We start from the raw sequence: 25,032 nt of genomic DNA, 5'->3' as shown, positions 1-25,032 counted from the left end.
CTAGAAAAATGAGAAAAAGGTGTCGCGATTGATTGAAATATGTGCAAACATACATGGAATTTCAGTACATAAGGCAAATACAGAGTTTGTACAATTCTATTAAACTTGAAAGTGAATATTTGGTGTGACCACCTTTATTCTTCAATGCAGCCTGAACTCTCTTAGGCAGCTTTCTTTTCATTTCTTAAAGTAGTCTTCAGGAATTGTTCTGCAGGCTTCTTGAAGGACTTTCAAAGCTCTTCTTTGAATGTTGGCTGCCTTTTGTTCGGTTCTCTGCCAAGATGATCCCACACTGCTTCATTAATGTTAAGGTTCAGGCTCTGAGGAGGACAGTTCATGACTGATAATGTACCATTGTGTGCTTTTACTGCACTGAGAGTGTGTTTGTCAGATTAAGAAATTAGACTGTTGCCACTCAGACGCTTCCAACATCACTGGCTGGCATGCAGCCCCAAACCATGACAGAGCCTGAATGCATACTAACAATAATTTGAACCAAAAATGTCAAATTTCATCACTGTTGCCACTCATTTTGAGTCCAGTTCTTGTGTAATTTGGTGTACCTCTGCCTTTTCTCCTTGTTCTTTTCCTTAAGAATGGCTTATTGACAGCCTCCCTTCCACTAAGACCATTCCTGATCAAGCTTTAGGGAACAGTAAATGGATCAACTAAAGAACCAGATGCATTTATCCCATCTTGTGTCAGGCCTTTGCTTCATCTACTGTAGACAGTTTTTAAGCCATTTTGCTTCTGTGATCCATTTATTCAGTTTCCTCAAAATTTTTAAGGACACATTGCACAGCCTTGCGAGATATGCCAAAGATAAGATAAGATAACCTTTATTAGTCCCACACGTGGGAAATTTGTTTTGTCACAGCAGGAAGTGGACAGTGCAAAAGTTATGAAGCAAAAATTAGAATACAATAAGAATAAATACAGTACACAACTGTACAGAATAGAATAAAATAAAATACTATACACAGTAGAATAAAATAGAATAAAATATACAATAAGATAAAAATAGAATACAAATGCTATATACAACTGAGTAAAAATACAACGATGCCAGAGAAGATTATTGCACTTAGTGTTATTGCACATGTGTGGATGTGTGTGTTTGATCAGTTAAAGTCTTTATTGTGGAGTCTGACAGCAGTGGGGAGGAAATACCTGCGAAATCTCTCTGTCCCACACCGTGGGTGCCGCAGTCTCCCACTGAAGGAGCTGCTCAGTGCTGTCACAGTCTGCTGCATGGGGTGGGAGATGTTGTCCAACAGTGATGACAGCTTAGCCGCCATTCTCCTGTCACTCACCACCTCCACTGGGTCCAGAGGGCATCCTAGAACAGAGCTGGCCCTTCGGATCACCCTGTTCAGTCTCTTCTTGTCCCCGGCAGAGATGACCAGAGACCACACCGTAAAAGATAGCTAAGGCCACCACAGAGTCATAGAAGGTCTTCAGGAGTGGACCCTCCACTCCAAACGACCTGAGTCTCCGCAGCAGGTACAGCCTGCTCTGCCCTTTCCTGTAGAGGGCGTCTGAGTTATGAGTCCAGTCCAGTCTGTTGTTCAGATGAACACCAAGGTACCTGTAGCTGTCCACAGCCTCGATGTCCATACCTTGGATATTCAGTGGTTGCAGTGGAGGATGTTTGTGCCTGCGGAAGTCTACCACCAGCTCCTTGGTTTTACTGGCGTTGATCTGGAGGTAGTTCAGCTGGCACCAGTCCACAAAGTCTTGGGTCAGTCCTCTGTACTCTTTGTCATCCCCATCAGTGATGAGGCCAACTATTGCAGAGTCATCAGAGAACTTCTGCAGGAAGCTCTGGGTGGAGTTGTGGGAAAAGTCTGCAGTGTAGATGGTGAAGAGGAACGGAGCCAGAACCGTTCCCTTTGGGGCCTCCGTACTGCAGACGACCCTGTCCGACACACAGCCCTGAGTTCTCACATACTGTGGTCGGGTCAGTGAGGTAGTCCAAAATCCAGGTAGTGAGGTGATGGGCCACTCCAGAGTTCTCCAGCTTGTCCTTCAGAACCGAGGGAAGAATAGCGTTGAAGGCACTGGAGAAATCAAAGAACATGATTCTCACAGTGCTTCCAGCGGTCTCCAGGTGAGCGAGGGAACGATGTAGGAGGTGAATGACGGCATCATCCGCTCCAATGCCAGGCTGGTAGGCAAACTGAAGTGGGTCCAGTGATGAGCTTGTTAGGCGCCGAAGCTGAGCCAGGACCAACCGCTCCAGGGTCTTCATCAGGTGGGATGTCAGAGCCACCGGCCTGTAGCTGTTGAGGTCCTTGGGGCGTGAAGTCTTTGGCACTGGTACAACACAGGGTGTTTTGCTAAGTTGTCTGTTATGTGTGGGGACAACTCTTTTTCATCCCTTGTGTTAGGGGCTTTTTTTATGCTTGAATGATTCATAGGTCAGTGCTAAGTGGCTTAGTGAAAAAACATGACCATTCCTTTGAAAATGGTCCTTTGAAAAAACTTTGAAAGACCTTCAAAATGCCCGAAGAACTATTTTTCAAGACCACTGTAAAAGTAACAAAGTCTCTCTCATTGGAAGCAAAATATACGTGTCTTTTAAATAAAACATTTTTGTGCAACAAATGTCCTTTAGAGTAAATCCATTTTCTTCTATGTTTGCTTAATTGTGATTTGTACATTATTTGAACGTGTCCAACATTCATTAAGTGGCATCAGGATGGGACGAACACTGACTAATAAGAGATTCAGGATAGCTGGAACATACTGTACATCTTGGCCTTTTTGTTGGACTCTTCATTAAATTCCAATTAATTGTCTGACTATGTCCATTGTTGCAACACAGCACGGTCCCTTTGTTTTTAAATGACTGTGAAAATGGCTTTGTGAAGCCCTTTCTGTTATGAAAAGCCTAGTCTGTCTTGTGGTGTGAATGTGGTTTCACTGTGTCCTCTGATAAATCACATGAAAAGCAGGACAGCCTCTTCATTATGTAAAGATGAAATGCAGATTAATCATTCAGTGTCTGCAAGAATTACTTGTGCTGAAGTAAACATTCCCAAAGTAATTATTCACAAACAAAAACATTTGTCACGTTATTAACAGTAACTGAAGAAATAAGCATAGCCGACTACTACATTTTACAGATTAATGTAGAACATGGCATACTCAGATATGTAGTATTTATCTCATATTTCTAATTAACTTTAACATTTGTCTGATCAGGTAAATTGTGAGACAGGAAACCACTGCTGTTTGGAGTTTCTATTCTGTGTCTCTATGCATTTAATTTTCTGTGTTCTCGCTTTCATTTCCTGCTTACAGCTAATTGTACTAAGAATGCCGGCATCACTCACAACATAATGCTGTATGTCCTGCCATTGCTCAGAACAGTGTGGGATTCGTAAGGCACTTTCACAAAGTATGTCAGGCACCAACTAAATTTTATTGTAGCTTCATCTTATTTATATTTATTTGATTTCACATTGTTTTACATGCTATAAATGGGTCTTTCATCTTGTGTGCAGTGCCTCCACTGGCTCTCTGTGGCTCTTCTTGCTGGAGACCACTGTTGTTTCAACCCTGAGCCGTCCAGGTCTCAGTTCTCATGTGGTTTCCGCTTGTCTGTGTTGCTCATTGAATCCAGAGCCCCATCTGACCCTCTTCTCCAGCTCCCTTTGATAAAGAACCAAGGAGAAATGACAGGAGGAAACAATGAAAGACTTTGAAGATTGAACCAGGGCCTCTCTCTTTCTCTCTCTCTCTCTCTCTCTCTCTCTCTCTCTCTCTCTCTCAGAGTAAGTTATTTCCAGCTGCTTATCCTAAGTCAGATTATGCCAAACCCGCTGCTAATGGCTGAACTGTAGAAAAGATTCAAGTTAATCTGATCTAAGATCTGTAGCAGGGCCTGCTTTGCAGAGCGTCACAGGAGAGCAGTGAGTGGAAAGGAGGAGCAAAACCAAAAAATAAAAAAAATAAAAAATCCGACGTATGACCCACCTCCTATGCAAGCTCTCATCCAATCATCTCCCTTCTCTCGAAGCAGTCCTCGTCTCGATTGAGCCAGAGCAACATGGACTCAGCCAATCAGCTGGCTCCTTCGCTGTTTACGTCACTACCTAGCCAGTTCCCTCCAGCGGCACAGAGCTTCATTTTCTGATCTGCTTTTGTGCTAAAATGGAGGCTGGCCTCTCGCCCTGAGTGGAATCGCCTTCCTGGTTGAGGTTTAGATGTTGACATGCAATAAATCTGGAGACAGGATGGTTGTGGATGCACCCAATTCCAATGGGCCGTTTCAGCCGGTGGCTCTTGTGCACTTCAGAGGTATGTAAGGACAAATTATTCTTCCTGTATTGTCCTATGGAAATTAAGAAGAGCGAGAGAGAGATGTGTGTTGCTGCGCTCCTGTTCCCCTTCACTGGCCTGGCTAGTCAGCCGTTTAGTGTACGCTTATTGCGTCTTAGTTTTAGAAAGCGAGCGGTTTTATCGGAGAAGCAGTCGTTGCTTTTTAATGTTTCGGTGGTTAGCCGTGAGATCCGGGAGCTACATAAAAAAAAATCTGGTTTTAGTAGCTAGCTGCCCATCCCCCCGCCAAGCTAGTGATGTCAAAGGAAGTGAGGTCATAGCCTAGGGAAGGGTCTCTTCTTTAGTTTTTCTTGTGTTTGGATGTAATTGTGTATTTCTGGGTTTGTTGTGCAGCTGGTAATCGCTGTCCGTAAGGCAGAGATAAGTGGAAGTCAGCTATTGTATGATGGCTTCACCTTCTCGGTGACTCTTAACTGGCCTAGTGTATTCTGTCATCTTATAGTGAGTGGGCTATAGGCAGCCACTGCTCTGCAGCAGGCTGCAACCCCTTTCTCCAGCTCCCCCACCCCTTTCCCTTGTTACCGGCTTGCCAGTGGCATGCTTAAAGGTAACCTTTTGCTCAAAACAAGAAATTCAAAACAGAAGGCATCTCACGGGTGCACGTCTTGTAAGCAAAACACTGTGACCCAGCCATTTTTGTCAGAGCATAGCAGCAATATTTTAGGATTACAACATCGGACTCTGCCTCTTAATGCCTGTACAATGTATTCAGTCATGTCTGAAAGGGCCAGCCTGTTACCACTGTACTCCGGGTGCAGCCCAGCGTTAGATGAAGCCTTAGGCAATTATTGATTACTCTCTATTGAGCCAAAGAGGCAAATGCCTTGAATGACAACAGTGTTGTGGTACAATCGGGCTTTCTTTCTCATTCTGTTTCTTCTCTTTGTGAGTCCATCGTTCCAGCCGTGTTCAGATCAAACATCTCTTATCCCAGCATTTGCAAATTTAATCCCGATCCAGCTGAAACTGATTGCCATTCACGCTTGGCATATGAATGAATCAGGCTAATTGCTGTGTTTCAATTCAGTTCTTCCTCTTGCGTTTTTTTTGTGAGATACTTATTCTGTTACTAAACAAAAAACGTATTTACACTTGTATAGGTGTGTAAATGCATATGGTGACTCATCTCGGGGATAGACTTGAAGACTTGCATCTATGTTTGCCTAGTCTTAGAAGATTAACTGAGCCTTCCACGCACTACACTACAAGTATTGTTAGCAGAGCAAATGCATTCACACTATACTTTGACACAGTTAGCTGAACAATGGTAAATTAGGCACTCCACCAGTACTTTGACAGAAATGTGGGTTTATGTGCTTAGTTTGTGAAAAATAAGCCCAAAGTAAACAAATGAAATGTGTGATGATACATTTTGTCTCTCAAATATTCTGAAAACATGAACATGGTGCTCGATCCAAAGCTATGTTTATATGTGAAACTTTATTTGCCTCCTTGTCTGTTTCGTCAGACATTATTTAAACAGCAAGCGCTGAGACGCACTCCTCGCCATTATTAGTCACAGTGGAAGCTCGAGCTATAAATGTGTCTCAAGGGTGTCAATGATGCATATCTTTTAACTGTTACCAAACAATAAAAGGGACCTTCATCCGGGTGCTGCATCTATATCATGGATGTATTTTTAGGTGTTGCCTACAACCCATTCAAATTTGTTGAAATGGTAGAAAGTGGCCAAACTGGCTCCTCCTACACTGTCACACCTATGACACAGTTTCTTTCTGTGGTGCTATAAATAGTAATTGGTCAGTGTTTACATTGATCATATCGTACCGTCAATAAGGCAGGTTGCCAAACCCGTCCCGGCTTCAGACTAGCAGCTGTTCATTTGACCCATTTACAGAGGAAACCGTATTGACTATGGCTCCAATGTGACTCCCACTTATTTATTATCTTGGATTGAATTGAGGGGTATTAAGATAAATCTTTCTCTGTTCTCCACAAAACATGATGCTTGGGCTTGTGTGTTCATGCACATGCTTCTTCCCACCCAAGGCTTCTATGAGTTATATTAATAGAAGTCACACTATGGTTAACATCATTTTTGAGACCACAACACTGGGCCTTTTTATGTGTTACACAACAACGTGGTTTGTACATTAGGAGTGCACAGAAACTTTACAGTATAGACAGACAGACAGGCTTATGTAATCCGGTTGTTCGGTGATGACGCGACGAATCCTACTTCCGGGTCTAAAGTAGTCTGCGTTTAATATGGCTTTTGTGTTGTTAACATGTTTAATGTTATGTATTTTCTTCTATTTGATCTCAAAAAGCTCCTAAAACAGTCAGTGATCCCTGTTGACCTCCCTCGGCTTTTATTACCGCTAATCATTTATTTAAGCTCAGCTTTTAAAACCTTAGGATGTAACTACAGCCCAGCCCATGCAGCAGTATATGAATGACTAACTTCGTATTGTGGATGGATTATCTCAGTTGTTCTCCTGGCTGAAGTTTGGTCCTTTTACAGCATCCTGCCATGCGATTACATTTGTTCCTGACCACCGAGAAAACTCACGTTAACTTTTATCGAGTGGAAAAAAAGTTAGCTTGTTTATATTATGCTAACATAGCTATGTCGCTAGCGGTCACGTAGCAAATCATTATATACCAGCTAGCCCAACTTCAGTAACCCTACAAACGTCACTGCTGTTTAGTTTTCTGTCTTCATTTATGCTGGAAGTGATAGCAGAGCTGTACGTTTTAATTTGTATCCAAAACCCTGCAGTCAGGACATGCTATATTGTATTTAGATAGAAGCTAGCGAGCTAACTCCCTGCTAACTTCTAACTCCGTTAAATGTCATAAATTCCATTTTCATGGATGCCTGGATGTTAAACTCAATTGTTACACCTGGTAGAGCAGAACGCTGATCATTTTATTAAAGATGAAAGACTTTAGACAGTTTTTCAACTCTCAGTAATGCCATAGTGATCGTTTGATATATGGACCTGCAGCGGAGTTTAGACCCAGACACGGCTAGTGACGTCAGACTGAACAACCGGATAGGAGTGCCACAAGCCTGGCAACTCATCCCTGGACAGCTTTGTGTCCTGCAGGTCCAATTACCAAATATGTTACAACACAGTTCTTATAGGCTATAGATAGAAATGGTTCACTTAAGGACTTTGGTGCTTAAAAAGATAATAAATGTTAATTTAAGCCTTCTTACAGTTCCACTTGTCTCAGATTGGGAGTTTAAAATGCTGCTCCTCAAGTTTAGTCTACAGGCTTTTTTTCTAAAAAAAAACAAAAAAAAACGCTGTGTCAACTTTGGGAAATGGTTTTCACCTGCTTTTGACGGGATAATGAAAAAAGATGTATATCTTGGATGAAGCTCTCATTAGGGCTGCTCAATTAATCGAATTTTAATCACGATTACGATCTGGGCTTTCAACGATCATTAAAAATGACTGAGCCGATTATTAGCCCCTCCCTCGTTTATCCGCGACACCTTAAAGGCCGGTCCATGAAAATATTGTCGGGCATAAACCGTCCGTGGCGCAAAAAAGGTTGGAGACCGCTGATTAAGAGGACCCGAGGGAAGCTCGGAAAGCTAAGCAGAAGTTATTTGGAGAGGAGAGTGACTGCCGTTGGTTGAAAAGAGAGGTAAAAAAAAACTTCAGTGGTGTTGCACACTATGTTATATTATTTTTTAAAGTCATTGTTAACCCTTTAAAGCCGGTTAGAGCAGCACGCTCCGTTTTGTGTAACTATTTTTAAATCCCTGTAGAACCTGAACCGTGTAAGCTAGCGCAATAATTTGTTTTGCATGAAACCAGAGGAGTTGTACTTACATCTGATGCCATCAGCTTGTCTTAGGTCACGGTTTCCTTCCACGTAAAGCTTTGCAAAAACTGCATAAAAAGCGCTTGCAGGAACAAAAACATAATATTCCAGAAACACGCTTTGCCGATCCATCAGCTGTTCGTAACACTTGCACATTGAAACAGACGTCACCGCTAACTATCGCATGGCCGCCATTTCCTGCCCGAAACCGGAAGTGACGTCATTTTCGCGGAAAATGTAGTTTGTTTTTTTAACTTGTAGGCCTTAAAAGCCTATACTGGTCATGTTTGACTTTTCGGAATAGTTTGAGATGCTTAGAACTCGAATTGCACTGCTGGAAATAGTTTATTTTGATGCACCTGCTGTTTTCTTTGCAAATTTGCATCATAGGATTGTTTTTGTTTTTCCTGCAGTATATAAAAATTGCTGTATCTCCAAAATAAAACTATGAAGACACTCAAAATAAATTTCCTGTTGTTGTAAAATTTACAACAGTTAAATTTACCCTTCATTCTAATTTGTGTTGTACAGTTATTTCATTTTTAACCTTAATTTATATTTTATTCCTTCCTAGTTAAATTTACCCTTTTTAATTTTTCATATTTATTTCCTATCTTATTCATAGCCTTTTCCTTTTTTGTTTTCTTTAGGTCACGAGCAGTTGTCCAAGCATTTCACTACATATCGTACTGTGTATGACTGTGTACGTGACAAATAAAAATTTGAATTTGATTTGAATTTGAATTTGAATTTGATTTAAACTATTTTTTGCAACTTTTTTGTATTTAAAGTTTTGAGGGATAAGCCTCTTAAATTTCTCAAAGTAGAAATATATGTAAAAAAAACAAAAATGATTTTCAATTTTTTTTGTAGTTTATTGCACTTTTTTGCAATTAATGTAGTTACTATGGACTTAATGCATACATATTATTAAAATATGGGCTATAACAGTTGTATAGCAACTTGAAATGCTCCCACAAATGGCACTACAACATGTAAAAAAATAATATAAGCTCTGGCGGACTTGGTTCTATAGTAGGTCTTAAAGGGTTAAATAAATATCGTCAAATAATCGAGATCTCAATTTCAATGAAAATAATCGTGATTATAATTTTTGCCATAATCGAGCAGCCCTAGCTCTCATTCCTTGTTATTTCCATTGACAGCCCCGTCGACTGCCAAATCTTTATGGAAGTGGCTGATAATGGCTGTGCACACACTTGCCCTCTCCTCTGGAATTCCCAATCTGTTACTGTCATCAAGATAAATTGGCCAACTTGAAACTGACACTGCAGAAGTGTGTGTGTGTATTTGTGTGTCCGAGCCAAGTCTCCATTATGTCTGAATAGAAGATCTCTCTTCTTACCTAGAATCTGCCTGTTTGCAAGAATGTGACACACACAGGCTTTGTGTGCACGCGTGCATGTGCACCATCCTCTATAGTGTGCTGTTGACTTAGTCGCTCTTCGTGTAGGTTCAGTAAAAGTAGGGCAAAGCTGAATATGTTTAGCTGTTTCCTCCTAAGTGTCTATCGAGTCGCAATGATTGCCTGCTTGTTTGTTTATTTGCTAATTAATTGAATTGTAATTAAAAACGAGATGGAAAAACATAATGAGACCAGATGGAATTAATTAATCTCAGAATAATATGATTATATGTTGATTTCAAGTAACCAGTTTGCAGTGCTCAGTTTAGTGTTATCAGCTGGTAGCTGGTTGGTGCATATGCACACCTTTTTCTCATTTTAGTCCTCTGCTAAATTCATAAATCATAATTTGCCTCACAACCTAATTTGCTTATCTCAGTAATAGTAAGCTCTAAGCCCACAAGTTGCAGTACACTCATGGAAGACAAATGGGATTCCCCCCTCCCCCCTCCCGTTGCTGTGCATATATATGATGTACCTCTAGTCACCCATAGCATCATCAGCCTCCCCCAGTGCAGGCTGCATCCAAGTCTTAAGTGCCAGCCCTCAGTCAAGGCTTCACCTTCACTGATTAGTTCTTTTTAGGCTTGTCAGCATATATGGTGTATTTTGGGGGCATGGGGGTATTTTAAGGTGCATTTATGTGTTTGTTGAAAAAGTTGGACACTTAACTCATTCACTGCCATTGACGTCTATAGCCGTCAATGGCAGTGAATGAGTCAATGGGTTTAACTCATTCACTGCCAATGGCTGGCAGTGAATGAGTTAAATAATGTTAAGTCACATTTATGAATCCCTGACTTCTTGTTCAAGTTCACTTCAACAACAACATTTAACTATCATGGTTCTGAAAAAAAAAGAAAAAAAAAGAGCTCCAGAAACAACCACACAAGCAGGGAAGGAATACGACAACACCACATAGAAAAGACAGATCAGGGATCTTGGGTTTGAACAGAGGACTGTGTTACTGCAAGTTGCTCATCGTGTATATTAAATTAGACTGCATTAAACTTCATACTCAAAAAAATACTATTTGTGATGCCACATGGGGTTACAAAAAAAGACTAAATTAAGAGGCAAAAGTTTTTTTTAAAAAGGACTTATGAGAGACAGACCACATTTTAGGCAAATAATTATTTTTTTGCTGTTATTTAACATTTATTTATTAGTGTTGCACATGGGCATTATGAAATCTGAGTTGTTGTTTTTTCTTTTGGTACAAAACACATTAAACTAAATGTAAAAGCTTTCTGAATATGAAGGCTGTAAGTTCTTCTCAAGCTGTTGCATCATGCCAGACTAGTTTGCTGCCTAGCTTCAACAGTAATAAACGGTCACTTTATTATTAGCCATAGCCACTAGTCGCTGCCTTAATGAGAGGCAGCTCATGTGAGTAATAGCTAATAGTTAAATGGTTAATTTTAATGTATCCACCACCCCGATAATGTTTAGTACTTAAGTGTTGTTGAAATGGAAGCTTTACTGACCTCTCAAATTATTTTAGAGCCCAGGCTGTCGGTCTTTAAGATGCTTCACCCAGTTATGCTAATATTCAGTGTTCAGCTGCTAGTGGGGGCGGAGCTTTGTGCCTCCCTGACTGCAGCATTGCTGTATGTCAGCTGGAGGAAGCAAAGATGCCACTATTGGCATCAGTAAGGTTGCAAGTGAATATCTAATACCACTGTAAGTTTTAGTAACTAGGTATGTTTATTTTATTTATTTATTTATGTATTGCTACTGTAGATGCCTACAATATTTAAAAAAAATACAGTTCTGTTTTCAGAATTTTGGTCTGCATTTATGGTTTTTGGATAAGCAGCTGGTTTCTGTTGGCATTGGGGTTTTGTGAAGACTTTTCTTCAGTTCTGACTTTCAAAGGTAACATTAAACATCATAAAAGAGGAAAAGAAATGGGCTACATCAAAGTTGTGTCAAGTAACTACATAATTATGGTGTCACTATGTGTTATTACTGCACCCCATGAGCAGGTAGCACTGAAAATGGTTATTTCCTCCTTGGGTTTTCATGTGTGAAGTGTGCACTTTGGCAAAGGTTGTTTGTTTGTAAGCCTGTGCTCTTGAGCTCAGCTGGAATCAAAGCAAAACAGAGAGTCCTCAAACCACCATGGACAAATGTAATGACTAGCTAAGGTTCCTTTAGACATCTCTCAGTGTGTGTGAAATGGTTAGTGTGACCGTTCACCTAGTTCCCAAATCCTTCTCCCTCTATCCTCCATCCTGTCTTTTCTGCTCTGCTCTGTTAGCCTAACCATCTTAGTCTTTCTCTCAGCGCCCTCAGTTTTCGTGACTCATTTGCTACTCTTCACTTTGTTGCCATTTTACATGTTGCAGTTTTAGCTGTCATCCTTGACAGATAAACCGCCTCCCTTCCTTTCTCTTGTGACCCCCTCACTCACCCTCATACGTCTCCTTTCTTCTATATTCTCAACCACTTTATTTCATCACCACTTTTCAGCCTTCAACACTCGTTCAGTTGTCCCAAGACTCTTCTCCCTCTGCCTTTTCTTCACCCACCTAATTTTTTCCTCCCCTCTCCATGTTTCTTTAGATGTGGCCCCTGCGGAACAGGAGAAGCTCTTCATCCAGAAGCTGCGACAGTGCTGTGTTCTTTTTGACTTCCTGTCTGACCCACTGAGTGACCTGAAATGGAAGGAAGTGAAGCGGGCGGCTCTAAGCGAAATGGTGGAGTACATTACCCACAACAGGAACGTCATCACAGAGCCCATCTACCCGGAGGTGGTTCACATGGTCAGTAGAGCTGAAGGGAGTTAGGTTTGTCCCTAATGCTAAAGATGAGGCAGAAACTTGGGCTAAAAATATTGATACTCTGCTAATGTTTCCAATAAGATTTCAGTGGAGCGTTTGTGTAGTACATCATGTTTTTTTTTTGTTTTTTTTGGGTTTTTTTTTTTTTGCATTCATCCGGGTTTTAAATGTTTTTTACGGAGGCTTCTTCCAGTATTTGTTTTTCCAGATAGGAAACTGAAAGGTTTTTTCTTTTGTTTTGTTTTTTTACTGATGACTTAGTAAAAAACGAGCAATGTGAGGTTTTTTAACACTATAAAATATATATATAAAGAAAGCATCCTAAGTTGAAGGCGTAAATTTGAGTTTTTGCTTTCTTCTAGTATTAACTTTGCATTACTGATGTGTAAGCCTTTTCTAAACAAGAAAATCTCTTCTCATCACTTGTATGAGTTTTTTTTTTTTCTTCTAAAAGAATGAAGTAGGTTAAAGCCACTGGGAATGAGAGAGAAAAGGCACATGAAAGCTCTTACATTAAAAGGGGTCTTTTCCAGCAGAGGACTTTCTCTTGGCACACAGAGGGATGCATTTTATATTTTCAGGAGCTACAGCGGTTTGTTTAGGAAGTAATGAAAGAATGGCCTTCTCATTTTTTGCGGCAGCAACTTAACCTTTAAAAAGAATCAAAGTAAAACAAGATTGTTATGACAGGAGGAATTGTGCTAACTAGAGATGCACTAATTGATCAGTAAGTAAGTGAGCACCACACATATTCGATTCCATGCGGATCCACCACATCCTGAGATTTGCCTGCCCAGAAATGTTATTGCACGTCACGCCACCGCAGACAACAACTGTTGTCATTTTGCTTGATAGCATTATGCCAAACACGTAATCTACATGTTTGTTTACGCAATCCACTTCCTCCTGAAAGCAAAATGTAACATGTAAAGACCTGCATTGTACGTGGTTACATTATAGGGTTAATGTATTCACCAGTAATCGGCCATTATTTGTAACCTTTTCCTTATTTCTACAGGCGTGTCAATCTGTATATTTATTCAGCGGGTTGGTGGTCTAATGTCTATTTGACTTGTACCCAATTTCAGTTAAATTAACCGTTTATTAGTTCATATTGTGCAATGTGACAGGTCCCGGGTTCAACTTCCGGAGGAGCCCCCAAATATGTTATGGCCTATCTAGGGGTGGCCAGACCACAAAATAAAGCTGTTTCATCCTAGGCTCATCCCAACCAGCAGACCTTTTATCACTTGCCCAGTGCTGTTCGCCTGTCCACCTAGGGATGGACTGCCTTTTTGTTTGATTATAGTTTTGTCATGTTTTTCTTAGTTGGGGAGGCAAGTTGCTATCATTTGGTTTAATAACGAGTCAACATATTGTAAATAAACCATTATCAAACTTTACCACAATTGGTAAAGTTTGATAATGATTTATTAAACATCATTATCAGATTTCTGATAATGATGTTGCTGCTTGTGGTCTGACGAGGATGGATCACCCTTATGTTGTGGTCTGGCCACCCCTAGATGGGCCATAACACTGCTCATTAAGTCCTCATTGTTTGATGTACATGAAAGAGCTGAACATAACATGGAAACACCATTGTCAGCCAGCTCATTTGTCTGAATGAAGGCCCTGTTGAGTTGTCGGTGTTTTATGATAAATATGAATTTAAATTAAATTGTTTATGATGGAAACAATATAATTGTGAATTATTGTATCCAGTTGCGTTCATCTGTTCACGTCAACAATAAAGCATTTAACTCGGTTAAATGGAGCATAAAAACAAAACAGAATATTTGAGTTTTACGCTCACTTGTTGTTTGAGAGAATAAAGCTCAGTTGTTTCATGAGTTTTATAACTTTGTTCCCATTTTGAAAAGATTACCTGTAATGTTCAGAAATGCATATAGAGGTTACATAAAATGCAGTGCCCTCTTTTTATTTGTGGCTTTTGTTCTTGTTTTTTTTTTTTTTTTTTTTTTTTTCCCCTCGTCTTTTTTCTCTTTTTCATCTTAAAATGAAGAAAGTGCCCTTGGTTATTGGTTGAAGTGCAGTGCAGCACAGCACAGTGCAGACAGTCTATCTACCTTGTAGCCTGTCTTTTCTAACAAGGCACTCAGTGTTTTAGTAGGCCACCTGCACTGTCCCATGATCTGCTTTGTGGGGAAGAAGCCCACAGGGGAGTCAGTTGACACTGAGAGACCAGAAACACAAGATACTTGGATTATTGTGGGCTAAACCCTTGGGGCCCAATTACAAGGACAAAGCTACCATTACCTAGAAGGAAAACATATTTTATGGTCAATCAGTCTTTTTTTTCTTTTTTATTTATTTGAAATATCTTTTATAACTATGTTTAGTTTAACGGTGGGCAATATTTTATGTCAAAAATATCTCTTTATTATCCTAAAGTTGTAGTTCATATCGTTCCCTAACAAAACGACAAATGGAAGTCTGCTTAAATTGCATGCAGTCATTTACAGTAAACATAAACATTTACAGTAAGCTATCGTTTTCCTTTTTACTTGTTTCAGTTTGCTGTGAATATGTTTCGAACGTTGCCTCCATCATCCAACCCAACTGGAGCAGAGTTTGATCCTGAAGAGGATGAGCCAACACTTGAAGCTGCATGGCCTCACCTCCAGGTTGATATTTTATTCATTCAGTTTTCTACACACAAGTCGAAAAACGTTTATTTCTAACCTAGAAGACACTCAGAGATTGATTATAATGTGCTTGCATATATTCTGCTTTTGTCTGTTGCAGCTCGTCTATGAATTTTTCCTTAGGTTTTTAGAATCGCCGGACTTCCAGCCAAACATAGCGAAGAAATACATCGACCAGAAGTTTGTTATGCAGGTAAAAAAGAGGGCCTAATATAGGGCTGCTCGATTATGGCAAAAATGATAATCACGATTATTTTCACTGAAATTGAGATCTCGATTATTTGACGATATTTATTTAACAATAACAATGTATTGAATAATGACTTTAAAGATTGTCAAAAAATAATATAAAATAGTGTGCAAATACTGATAACGGTGCAAATGTTTGCAATATAAAAAATAAATGAAAAATGTAAACATCTATGTTTAGTGAACTTTGCAGTGTTGCTCTGTGGTGCAGCTACGACACTGTAGCAAAGTTTACACACTGTGTCTACTTGATCCACGTCTGACTCCGCGAACCCATAATGTTTCCACACCACGGAAGTTTTTTTTTACCTCTCTTTTCAACCAACGGCAGTCACTCTCCTCTCCAAATAACTTCTGCTTAGCTTTCCGAGCTTCCCTCGGGTCCTCTTAATTGTTGTGACGCGTGTTCGAAATGCAGAGAGGTGCGCTCGATTTGCCACACGGAGCAGCGCGAGAGTAAAGCACGAGGGAGGGGCTAATAATCGGCTTAGTCATTTTTAATGATCGTTGAAAGCCCAGATCGTAATCGTGATTAAAATTCGATTAATTGAGCAGCCCTAGCCTAATATTTTTTTCACGGAACTCTGAAAATCTATCATGTGGTTAAAAATAAATCATGAGAATGGTAGTAACCAAAAAGTTTGTAAAGCAAAATAAATAATAATAATAATAATAATAATAATAATAATAATAATATTAACATTTCACTTTTCATCTCTCAAAGCTCCTAGAACTATTTGACAGTGAGGATCCCAGAGAGAGAGACTTTCTCAAGACCACCCTCCACAGGATCTATGGAAAGTTCCTGGGGCTGAGAGCATACATCAGAAAACAGATCAATAACATTTTTTATAGGTGAGTTCATTTTGGATAAGCTAATTGCTCCTTTATCAAGAGTTTGTTTATTGCTACTGAACAAGTCTGAACTTGTTCTTACAGGTTTATCTATGAGACAGAGCACCATAACGGTATAGCTGAACTACTGGAAATACTTGGAAGGTATGGCGCTGGTGTGCGAGCTTTGGCTTTCATAATAAGCACAAGGTGTCCTTGTGCTTATTATGAAATCTGAGTTGTTGTTTTTTATTTTAGTACAAAACACATTAAACTAAATGTAAAAGCTTTCTGAATATGAAGGCTGTAAGTTCTTCTCAAGCTGTTGCATCATGCCAGACAGTGTTTTAGATGTTCTAATGATTCTTTAATGGGTTTTTCTTTTTTTCCCTCTTTGACAGCATAATCAATGGATTTGCCTTACCACTAAAAGAAGAGCACAAGATTTTCCTGTTGAAGGTTTTATTGCCTCTGCACAAAGTCAAATCACTCAGTGTCTACCATCCACAGGTAAGCCATACAAGCTTTTTTAATATTTTTAATTAAAACTTTTTAAAAAAATATTTACGTATACATATTTTCTTGTCCTTATATGATTTGTGTAGAGACTCCTCTTTTCATGAGAGCAGCAGGTCATTCAGTCACTACATGTCTCAGCCAGTCGACTCGTGTCCCCTTTCCTTTTAATTTGCTTGTGCATTGGTTCAGATACTTTGACTGTCCAATGAATGTATTTGTTTGTGAATTGCAGCTGGCCTACTGCGTGGTGCAGTTTTTGGAGAAGGACAGCACTCTAACTGAGCCGGTATGTCTAATAAAAACATGCTAGGGTAGTTCTCATTTAGCTTTATGCTGTTTGTCGAAACTTTGTAATTTATGCGCCTGTTTGATTTTTACACTGTGATGCCTTGTTTTTATTTCAGTGTATTTTCCTTATTTTTAAGCTCAAATCTGCTATCTGTTTATTCTTCCTGATTGGTTATTTAGGTGGTAATGGCTCTACTAAAGTACTGGCCGAAGACTCACAGCCCCAAGGAAGTGATGTTCCTCAATGAGCTGGAGGAGATCTTGGATGTTATTGAGCCCTCTGAGTTTGTTAAGGTGCAAGAGCCTCTCTTCAGACAGCTGGCCAAATGTGTTTCAAGCCCCCACTTCCAGGTACCGGATGGATAATCACAATTTTCATAACCCTGCAAAGAAGTGCTTAAGTTGTAGTGGCTGTGACTCCTAAAAAACACTGTATATGTTCTCTTTAGGTGGCCGAGAGAGCTCTGTACTACTGGAACAACGAGTACATCATGAGCCTGATCAGCGACAACGCAGCAAAGATTCTGCCAATTATGTTCCCCGCTTTGTACCGCAACTCAAAAACCCACTGGAACAAGTAAGCTGCATCTCGTGTGGAGATGGTTCTGTGTGTACTTTTGATTACACATAACATCAATCTGACACGATGCCTGGCACAGTAGTTCACATATTTCCCTCAGTTACTTTTCATCTGCTGAACTTTCATATCTCAACTCTATTCACATCACTCTAGACTCAAATTAAAACTGGCTTAAAGGGCGCGTAATCCCTATATATGTTTGCACTCATTCTGTCAATATGCTTCATTTAATGCCACCTGTTTAAAATGTATGTTTTAAATTTTAAGTCTGTCTGTAGTAATAATTTTAGGTTTGATCCTCCAGGGCAAAAGTGACCTTTACACAAATGCTGCTGCTCTTATTTGACTCTCAATACCTATTCCTTGTGTTCATAGGACCATCCACGGCCTCATCTACAACGCTCTGAAGCTTTTCATGGAGATGAATCAAAAGCTCTTTGATGATTGCACACAGCAGTACAGGGCTGAGAAAAACAAGTAAGCATCAAAGTCTCATCTTCCTTCAGTCTTTTAAAGCGATGCTGAAGTGGGGCATAATTACAGTAAGCCTTAATGCTGCAGATGAATTGTTGTGTTGGATTTCACATTAATCAGAGGATTGGAACCGTTTAGTGACAGGAGGGTTGGTGCTTTGTTAAACAGGGAAAAGGCAAAGTCAAAAGAACGCGAAGAGGCTTGGCTCAAGATTGAGAACCTCGCCAAATCAAATCCACAGGTGAGCAGTATGTGAAGTTATTTAAGCACAATCCCTTCTTAACTGTTTGTGAGTCTGTTTGTGTGTCAAACTATATGATATGCACTCCTGACCCTAACTGTTTGGACAGATAGTCTCTGTGCTGAAGTGCTGCCGGTAAATTGGTAAATAAATAATAATAAATTCAAGGACCAGATTCAGTCTCATAATATGCAACTGAAGTCAAAATGCATAATATGGCTTAAAAACAAATGCTACATATGTTTTCCTCATAAAGAACTAAGGCCAGGTTGTCCTTTTAAACCCCTAGCATTTTTTGTAAAAATAATGGTTTTGATTGAGTGAATGGACTGTTTTAAAACAGTCAAATACAATGTTCTTTCTGTGCTAGTGCATACACACTCCAATTAAGCCAATTCATTGGAATTTATTTTACCATCTGTGATGTCATTACCGAAACACAGAGCCTAAAGGAAAAACTGAAAATGTGTAAAACTGTCCAAATACTTGGGTCCAGGTGTGTTTTCTGCGTGTCCTGTGTGTAAAATTGTGTTGCTGAATTGTAGTTTCCTTTCTGTTCTTTCCTGTTGAGGTTTTGTTTAGTGGTATTTGTTTAAAACCCAGCTTAGAGATTCATTTTTCCCTCCCTAGTAATACCACTAGTAACAGTGGAAAGATCTTTGAGGAACAGTGTGTAGTTGTGGTGAATGGTTGAATTGGGAATTTCTATCCTTCTACGAGAGATCTAAAAACTATGGGAGTCATTTTAATTTGGCTAGAAATGTGGTGTTAGGAATCCAAAATAATTTCTTTAAAACTAAAATCAGCATGAAATACGATGGTGTTTCGTTGTTAGGCGTCATTAAAGGAATATTTCAGCATTCAAGTGTAAAAATTGATATCACTTTTATACCTTTAGACTAAACTGGGAACTAAAACTAGCATCTGATTACATTAGCTTAGCATAAGACTGGCTAGCGGTTTCATGCTAAGGTAGTTGCTACAAGCACCTGCTAGCTGTAGCTTATTTACAACATAGCCATGAGAGCTGGTATTAATATGAATGAGTATATTTCCCAGATACACTCAGCAAAAACGTAACATTTCCACCCCAAAGAGCACGACTTGGCTTCATTGTGCTTCAGGTACAATCAAATATTTAGTTTAGTATCTTTTTTTTTTTTTTTTAATTTTCTAAATCTGATACAATATTTTTCATATTTCCTTAGTAAAAACTCAAATTTCTAAAATCATTACTTAATGTTCTCAATCATTTTGATTCCGACACACTCTTATTCCTTTTCTAAATCATTCACTGACTTTTGGATTAATTCTTCTTTGCATGCAACTGAAAGTCTTTTCTCCATTCTTTTTGTTTCTTTTTTTCATCATAGTTCTCTATCTATGTTCATTCCTCTGACCTCAATAGTCCTGTAGCAATGGAGACGGATGTCCCTTTGATAGAAGATGTTCAGAGGTTAAAAAAGACAGTTGAGGAGGGCGCAACTCAGGTAAACCTGACTTTCTCTCTGTCTCTTTTTCCCCTTAAAATTACCAAATACTTTAAACACAACTAGCTACAGATAGCAGTTTTATTCATTATTACTATTGCAACTCCAATTCAATAAAAGTTGGGAAACTGTAAAATGCAGATAAACCCATTTTTTATTTGCGGTAGAGCACAAAAAATATTAAGTATTTACACTCAAGAAATATAATGTTAAGAAAGTTTTTATTTTTTTTATTTGATGGTAGACATCATTCATCTCAGACAGTTGGGAGAGGGCCATGTTTAACACTCTGTAGCCCCTCCCTTTTTTTTTTTTTTCTTTTTTTTTTTAAACTGTAAATGTGAGGCGACCCCGTTAATGGACTTTCAGGAGAGGAATGTTGTCCCATTATTGTGCCTTATAGGATTCCAGCTACTGTCCTGGGTCTTTTTTGTCTTTTCCTTTTTTTGTGTGTTTGTTTGTCTTTTTGTTTCATGGTGCACCAAATGTTTTCAGTTGGTGAAACGTTTAGGCTGCAGGCAGGCCAGTTCAGCTTCTACTATGAGCTGCGGTTGTATTCGAATGCAGTATGTGGTTTAACATTGTCTTGCTGAAATATGCAAGGCCTTTACTGAAAGACATATTCTGAATCTGACCACTTGTTACTCTTTTAACATTGAGATTGCCTTTTCACATGTGAAAAGGCAATCTCAATGTTAAAAGAATGTTAAAAGAATGTCACATTTCGATCTGTCTGACCATAGAGCAGTTTTCTGGTTTTGGTCCAGAGAAGACCATAGTATTTCTTGATCATGTTCACATATGGCTTCTTCTTTGCATGATAAAGCTTTAATCTGCATTTGCGGCTGGCACGGAGAACTGTGTTCACAGACGGTGAATTGTAGAAGTGTCCCTGAGCTCATGCACTGATTTTCATGGCAGGGTCATGTTTGTTTTTAACGAAGTGCTGCTTGAGGGGTCAAAAGATCCCAGGCATCCAGTGTTGATCTTCAGACATGTCCCTCGCACACAGAGAGTTCTCCAGATTCTGTGAATCTTTTGGTGGTATACACTATAAATGATGAGATCTCCAAGGTCTTCACAATTTTACAACGAGGACAATTATCCTGAGATTGTTCACAATTTGTAGATGCAGTTTTTTTGCAGATGTGCCCATCTTTATTTCTAAAAACAAAACAAAAAAAACAACCCTCTCTGTTAGAGGCTTTTTTTTTTTTTTTAATGCTCAGTCATGTTACTGATCTGTTTCCAATTAACCCAATTAGCTGCTAAATGTTCCTTCAGCTGTTTCTTTTGAAGTACCACTAAGTTTCTAGCCTTTTGTTGCCCTCTCCCAACTTTTTGAGGTGTTGCTGCCATCAAATTAAAAACAAGTCACTTTTTTTTTTTTTCTTAGCATTATCCTTTTTTTTTTTCCATTTGATATGTTTTCTATAGTCTACTGTGAGTGAAATGTGAGATCAGCAACATTACATTGTTTTTATTTACATTTTCCCCAGCGTCCCAACATTTTGGAATTGGGGTATCATTGTTGTTATTATTAGCTACAATAGACTACTGGAAAGTGTGTGTGTGTGTGTGTGTGTGTGTGTGTGTGTGTGTGTGTGTGTGTTGTGATGGTAGTTTAGAGTTCAGTATTATGCAAATGACTAAAAACTGTGTAAAGTATATTGCATTAAATCTTAACTCAGCTATTGTGTAGTTTGTAACTTGGATCATGATATCTGTCGCTGTCCTGAAGATTATTTAATAATCCTGAAAATAAAAATGAGCCCAACTTTTCGGCTATTGTTCTTTTCTGTTATTCGAACAGTTGCAGCATGAGCAGCGGAAAGAGCGACCCATGATGCGACGCAAATCGGAGTTGCCTCAGGATATCTACACCACAAAAGCCTTGGAGTCCCACCGCAGAGCTGAAGACATGTTGACCACCCACGATGGACTCTAGGTCCCACAATCTGCTGGCTCTTGGTTCAACTAACCCTCCTACACTCTACAGCCATGGACATCTTTTATGCCCGGGTGCCAGAGTTACACTGGTGATCCAAGCTGGGCTTTCCATCCCTCCTGTCAGTCCCCTCCCCCAGAATACTTAGTTTTCCTTATTCCTGCTGCTCCAGCACAGAAAACCTGTATCCACCTCCCTCCAATTTCTGCTTTCTCAGGTTTTTTTTTTTTTTTTTTTTCCTTTATTTGAAGAGGAGTAGTAGTATATGTGTGTGACTTTTAGACTCGTATTTTCTCATCATTTTCCTCATTTGTTCACCTTCCATTCTCCTCTCACGTCACGGTGCGCTCACTGTAAATGTGGAACCTGAGAGTACAGACAGCACAACACAGGTTCTTCATTCCTTCTTACAAATGTGTTCACAATGGATGGATACAAAAAATTAGGAACTGCCTGACTAAACGTCTGAGGATCGTCTCTTAGTCTTTTCTTTGTTTTCTTTCAAAGGGAACAAAAACAGACCCGATTGGTTCAGATAGAAGATGCAACTTTCTGTTACCTGTTGTATGTTTTCTTTATTTTTGCTGTAACACGCATCTTGTCAGTGCCAAGACTGTTGTGTTCTGTTCGATTCATGTTTGTATCTGTGACTTTAACAGGGACACCTGACGTTGTTTCCAGTCACTGGTGTTTTGGGGTTTGTTTGTTTTTTTTATTTGTTGTTGTTGTTTTGGTTTCTTTTTCCACTTAAGACCAAACTGAGGCCTGTCCTTAGCCTTGCAATCTCCCGAAAAGATGGATAGTAAAGACTTAGTTGTCCTGTGGACATCTTGACACTTTTCATTTATTGTTTTGTGCCATATGCCGTTCTTTTGTATGCTTGCTAATTGACATTCATTGGCAATATTTAAAAAAACAAAACAAAAGCAAAACAAAAAAACAGACCATGGTGAAGCCTACAGTTCAAACAATGGTACTGCATGAAAATTGTGTATTTGCTGCCTATATTGTTGGAATTGGTTGTAGCAAGGTGTTGTAAGCTCTCAGTCACATGTAACAGGTGCCTGCTGACTAGAAATGCAGAGCATGGTGCATTCACGTGATGATGTAAGATAGGGTATGAATATATTTATATAAAATAAATGGGGAAAATGTAAAGGGGAATGCAATAGAGGGTGAGTTTTTCCTGTGTTGAATAGAGAATTTACACCTGCAACTCAACTTGTTGGTTTTTAGCATTACTCAGAACATTTGCTCATTATGTTTATTGAATAAGTTGGTTTAATATCCTCCAAGAATTAAATATGGAATTGGTTTATTATCGAACAGAAGTTATTCCGATTTTTTTGTTTGTTTGTTTTGATTTTTCAAGCCCTACCACAAGAGTTACCAAATGTAAAGACGTAGCATGTTTGTTTTGCTACCAGTCCTACTTTCACTTTTCTAGTTTGTAGGTTTTATAATTTGTGTCCTTCTCAGCGAGGAAGATTTTAAAAGTTCAGGAAATATTTTCCAGTCAGTACCATTGTTTAAACCAAGGTCTGCTAGAGGTCTTCATATTCGATGTGTTGTATTTCTTTGTATTGTCTCTGGAGGTTAATAGTGTGGATGTCAAGTTCTGGATTTTTTTTTTTTTTCTTTCTTTTTTCCGGCCGTTCGGATTGCTCCGCGCTGAAACACGCCGGCGTGAAACGGCCGCAAAAATACCAGATGCTGAAAATAAACTGACATTGTGACTTGGCTTGTTAACTGTATTAATACTGTATTTGCTTGAATGCAAAAAGATGTAAATTAAAACTACCATGTTAAACATGTACCTTTTACCCTGGAGGAATGCCATTCACCAAACTGATTTCTGTTTATGAAACAGTCCTGCTTGCTGGGAGAGATGTTTTAATGAATTTTAATGAGTTTGAGTCAGAGGTCGGAGGTTTCCTTTTAGTGCTGAAAAACAAGTCAACCGTGACGAGAAGAGATGATTTAAAAACGATTTGGTGGCTTGTTCTCTCTGCAGGATCTTCTCAGATCTTTTAATTTTAACATATTATTTCCAAAACATAACTTAAAGTGTCCTTTTTGTATGTCACCTGTACTATATGCTTCATTTAATATTGTATATATGATTTACCTTGTTTCATGTAGTGTTATATATATATATATATATCTAGATTAATTTTGTACAAATTGTCCCTCTGTACAGAATAAAACATCAATAGCAAGTGAAAGAAGTCAATCTGGCACATACCGTCTTATTGCTCCTCTTTTTGGCTGTACTTTCAGCATCATGAGAATTTAGGAAATGGCTCTTATTTTTATTAAAAGTTTCCTCCTCCATCAAATAACTGAAAAATATTCATGCCCATTGTGTGAACCTATCCCTGTCTTTAGTGGTGTAAAAATTCAAATGAATAAAGAGATTATTTGAATATATATTTTCAACCATGCATCCATTCTGACTTTACTATCCAGACGTCTTGAATGAAATACACGTGATATGCACATTTACCACAGCAGCGATGAAGAGTATCGGCTCACAAAAAACTCATTGATTAATCAGGGTGTTGCGTTACTTATTCTTTTTTACAAATTTACAATCATGCGTTTAAATCTATACACATTATAATAGTGTGCCACACAGGGATGCGCTTCCAAACACCAGATTCAGCAGCTTAAATTTCTGTTACTATAAACTGAAATGAGGATAAATCTGAGGTAATACAAAATATAACTAAAGGCACAATTTGGATAACTTTTATATAGCATAATAATATATATTGAATACTTTTTGGCATAAAAATACATATTTTACATGCATAAGTTTGTGTCAAATGCAGTGTTGGGACTAACGCGTTATTAAGTAACGCGTTACAGTAGCTACGTTATTATTGTGGTAACGAACACTGTAACTAGTTATTATGCCAAAACCGGGAACGCGTTACCCGTTACTGGGATTTAGATAGGCTCGTTATTCGTTACTTCGTGTGGTGTCTATCGCGGAGCTTCCACAGATTCAATAACATTAGCAAGTGGTGGAGGCCAGCAGGTGGATGAAGGAAAAGGGAGGCAAGAGGAGAGACCCGAAGCGGCCGCTGGTCCGAGAGTGTCAGGTGAACTGAACTTCAGGTAAGAAGTTATGACCTGCAGTCCATCTGAGTCAGATATAAACCAAGTTTAGGTGGAGTTTATTTTCGTTATGCTGACTTTTTCGTACTGCGTGCTAGCTAGCATGACGGAGTTTCTATACAGCAGGGTGGGTGCTATGTTACTGATGTTGAACTTTATTTTGTTCATACGGTTAATTATTAGAGTTGCCAACCCTCCCGTAAAAAACGGAATCGTCTCGTATTCAGAGAAAATATCACGTGTTTCTTATTGAG

General features: G+C 39.0%; 1 protein-coding gene across 4 annotated transcripts in view; it reads left to right on the top strand.

Moving 5' to 3' along the window:
• The window catches only part of ppp2r5ca (protein phosphatase 2, regulatory subunit B', gamma a), a 28,540-nt gene extending 4,652 nt beyond the window's left edge, over window positions 1–23,888 (top strand). Inside the window, exons 1-14 of one of the 4 annotated variants that reach the window (XM_080870889.1) lie at window positions 4,074–4,305; window positions 12,146–12,345; window positions 14,901–15,011; window positions 15,133–15,225; window positions 16,006–16,136; window positions 16,221–16,280; window positions 16,517–16,625; window positions 16,867–16,920; window positions 17,103–17,273; window positions 17,372–17,499; window positions 17,878–17,979; window positions 18,145–18,217; window positions 19,591–19,707; window positions 21,521–23,888. In XM_080870889.1, the coding sequence (XP_080727015.1) occupies window positions 4,212–4,305; window positions 12,146–12,345; window positions 14,901–15,011; window positions 15,133–15,225; window positions 16,006–16,136; window positions 16,221–16,280; window positions 16,517–16,625; window positions 16,867–16,920; window positions 17,103–17,273; window positions 17,372–17,499; window positions 17,878–17,979; window positions 18,145–18,217; window positions 19,591–19,707; window positions 21,521–21,655 (1,578 nt within the window). In that variant the 5' untranslated portion in view covers window positions 4,074–4,211 and the 3' untranslated portion in view covers window positions 21,656–23,888. Of the gene's footprint in view, window positions 1–4,073; window positions 4,306–12,145; window positions 12,346–14,900; window positions 15,012–15,132; window positions 15,226–16,005; window positions 16,137–16,220; window positions 16,281–16,516; window positions 16,626–16,866; window positions 16,921–17,102; window positions 17,274–17,371; window positions 17,500–17,877; window positions 17,980–18,144; window positions 18,218–19,590; window positions 19,708–21,520 lie in introns of those variants that run through there. The other 3 variants (XM_080870891.1, XM_080870892.1, XM_080870890.1) reach the window with 3 other exon arrangements.
• Window positions 23,889–25,032: the final 1,144 nt, after the last annotated feature.

The sequence above is a fragment of the Rhamphochromis sp. 'chilingali' genome (assembly GCF_963969265.1).
Source record: "Rhamphochromis sp. 'chilingali' genome assembly, chromosome: 21".
Classification (NCBI taxonomy): domain Eukaryota; kingdom Metazoa; phylum Chordata; class Actinopteri; order Cichliformes; family Cichlidae; genus Rhamphochromis; species Rhamphochromis sp. 'chilingali'.
Note: the sequence above shows the minus strand (reverse complement) of the source record. Positions and strands in the feature narration are given on the sequence as shown.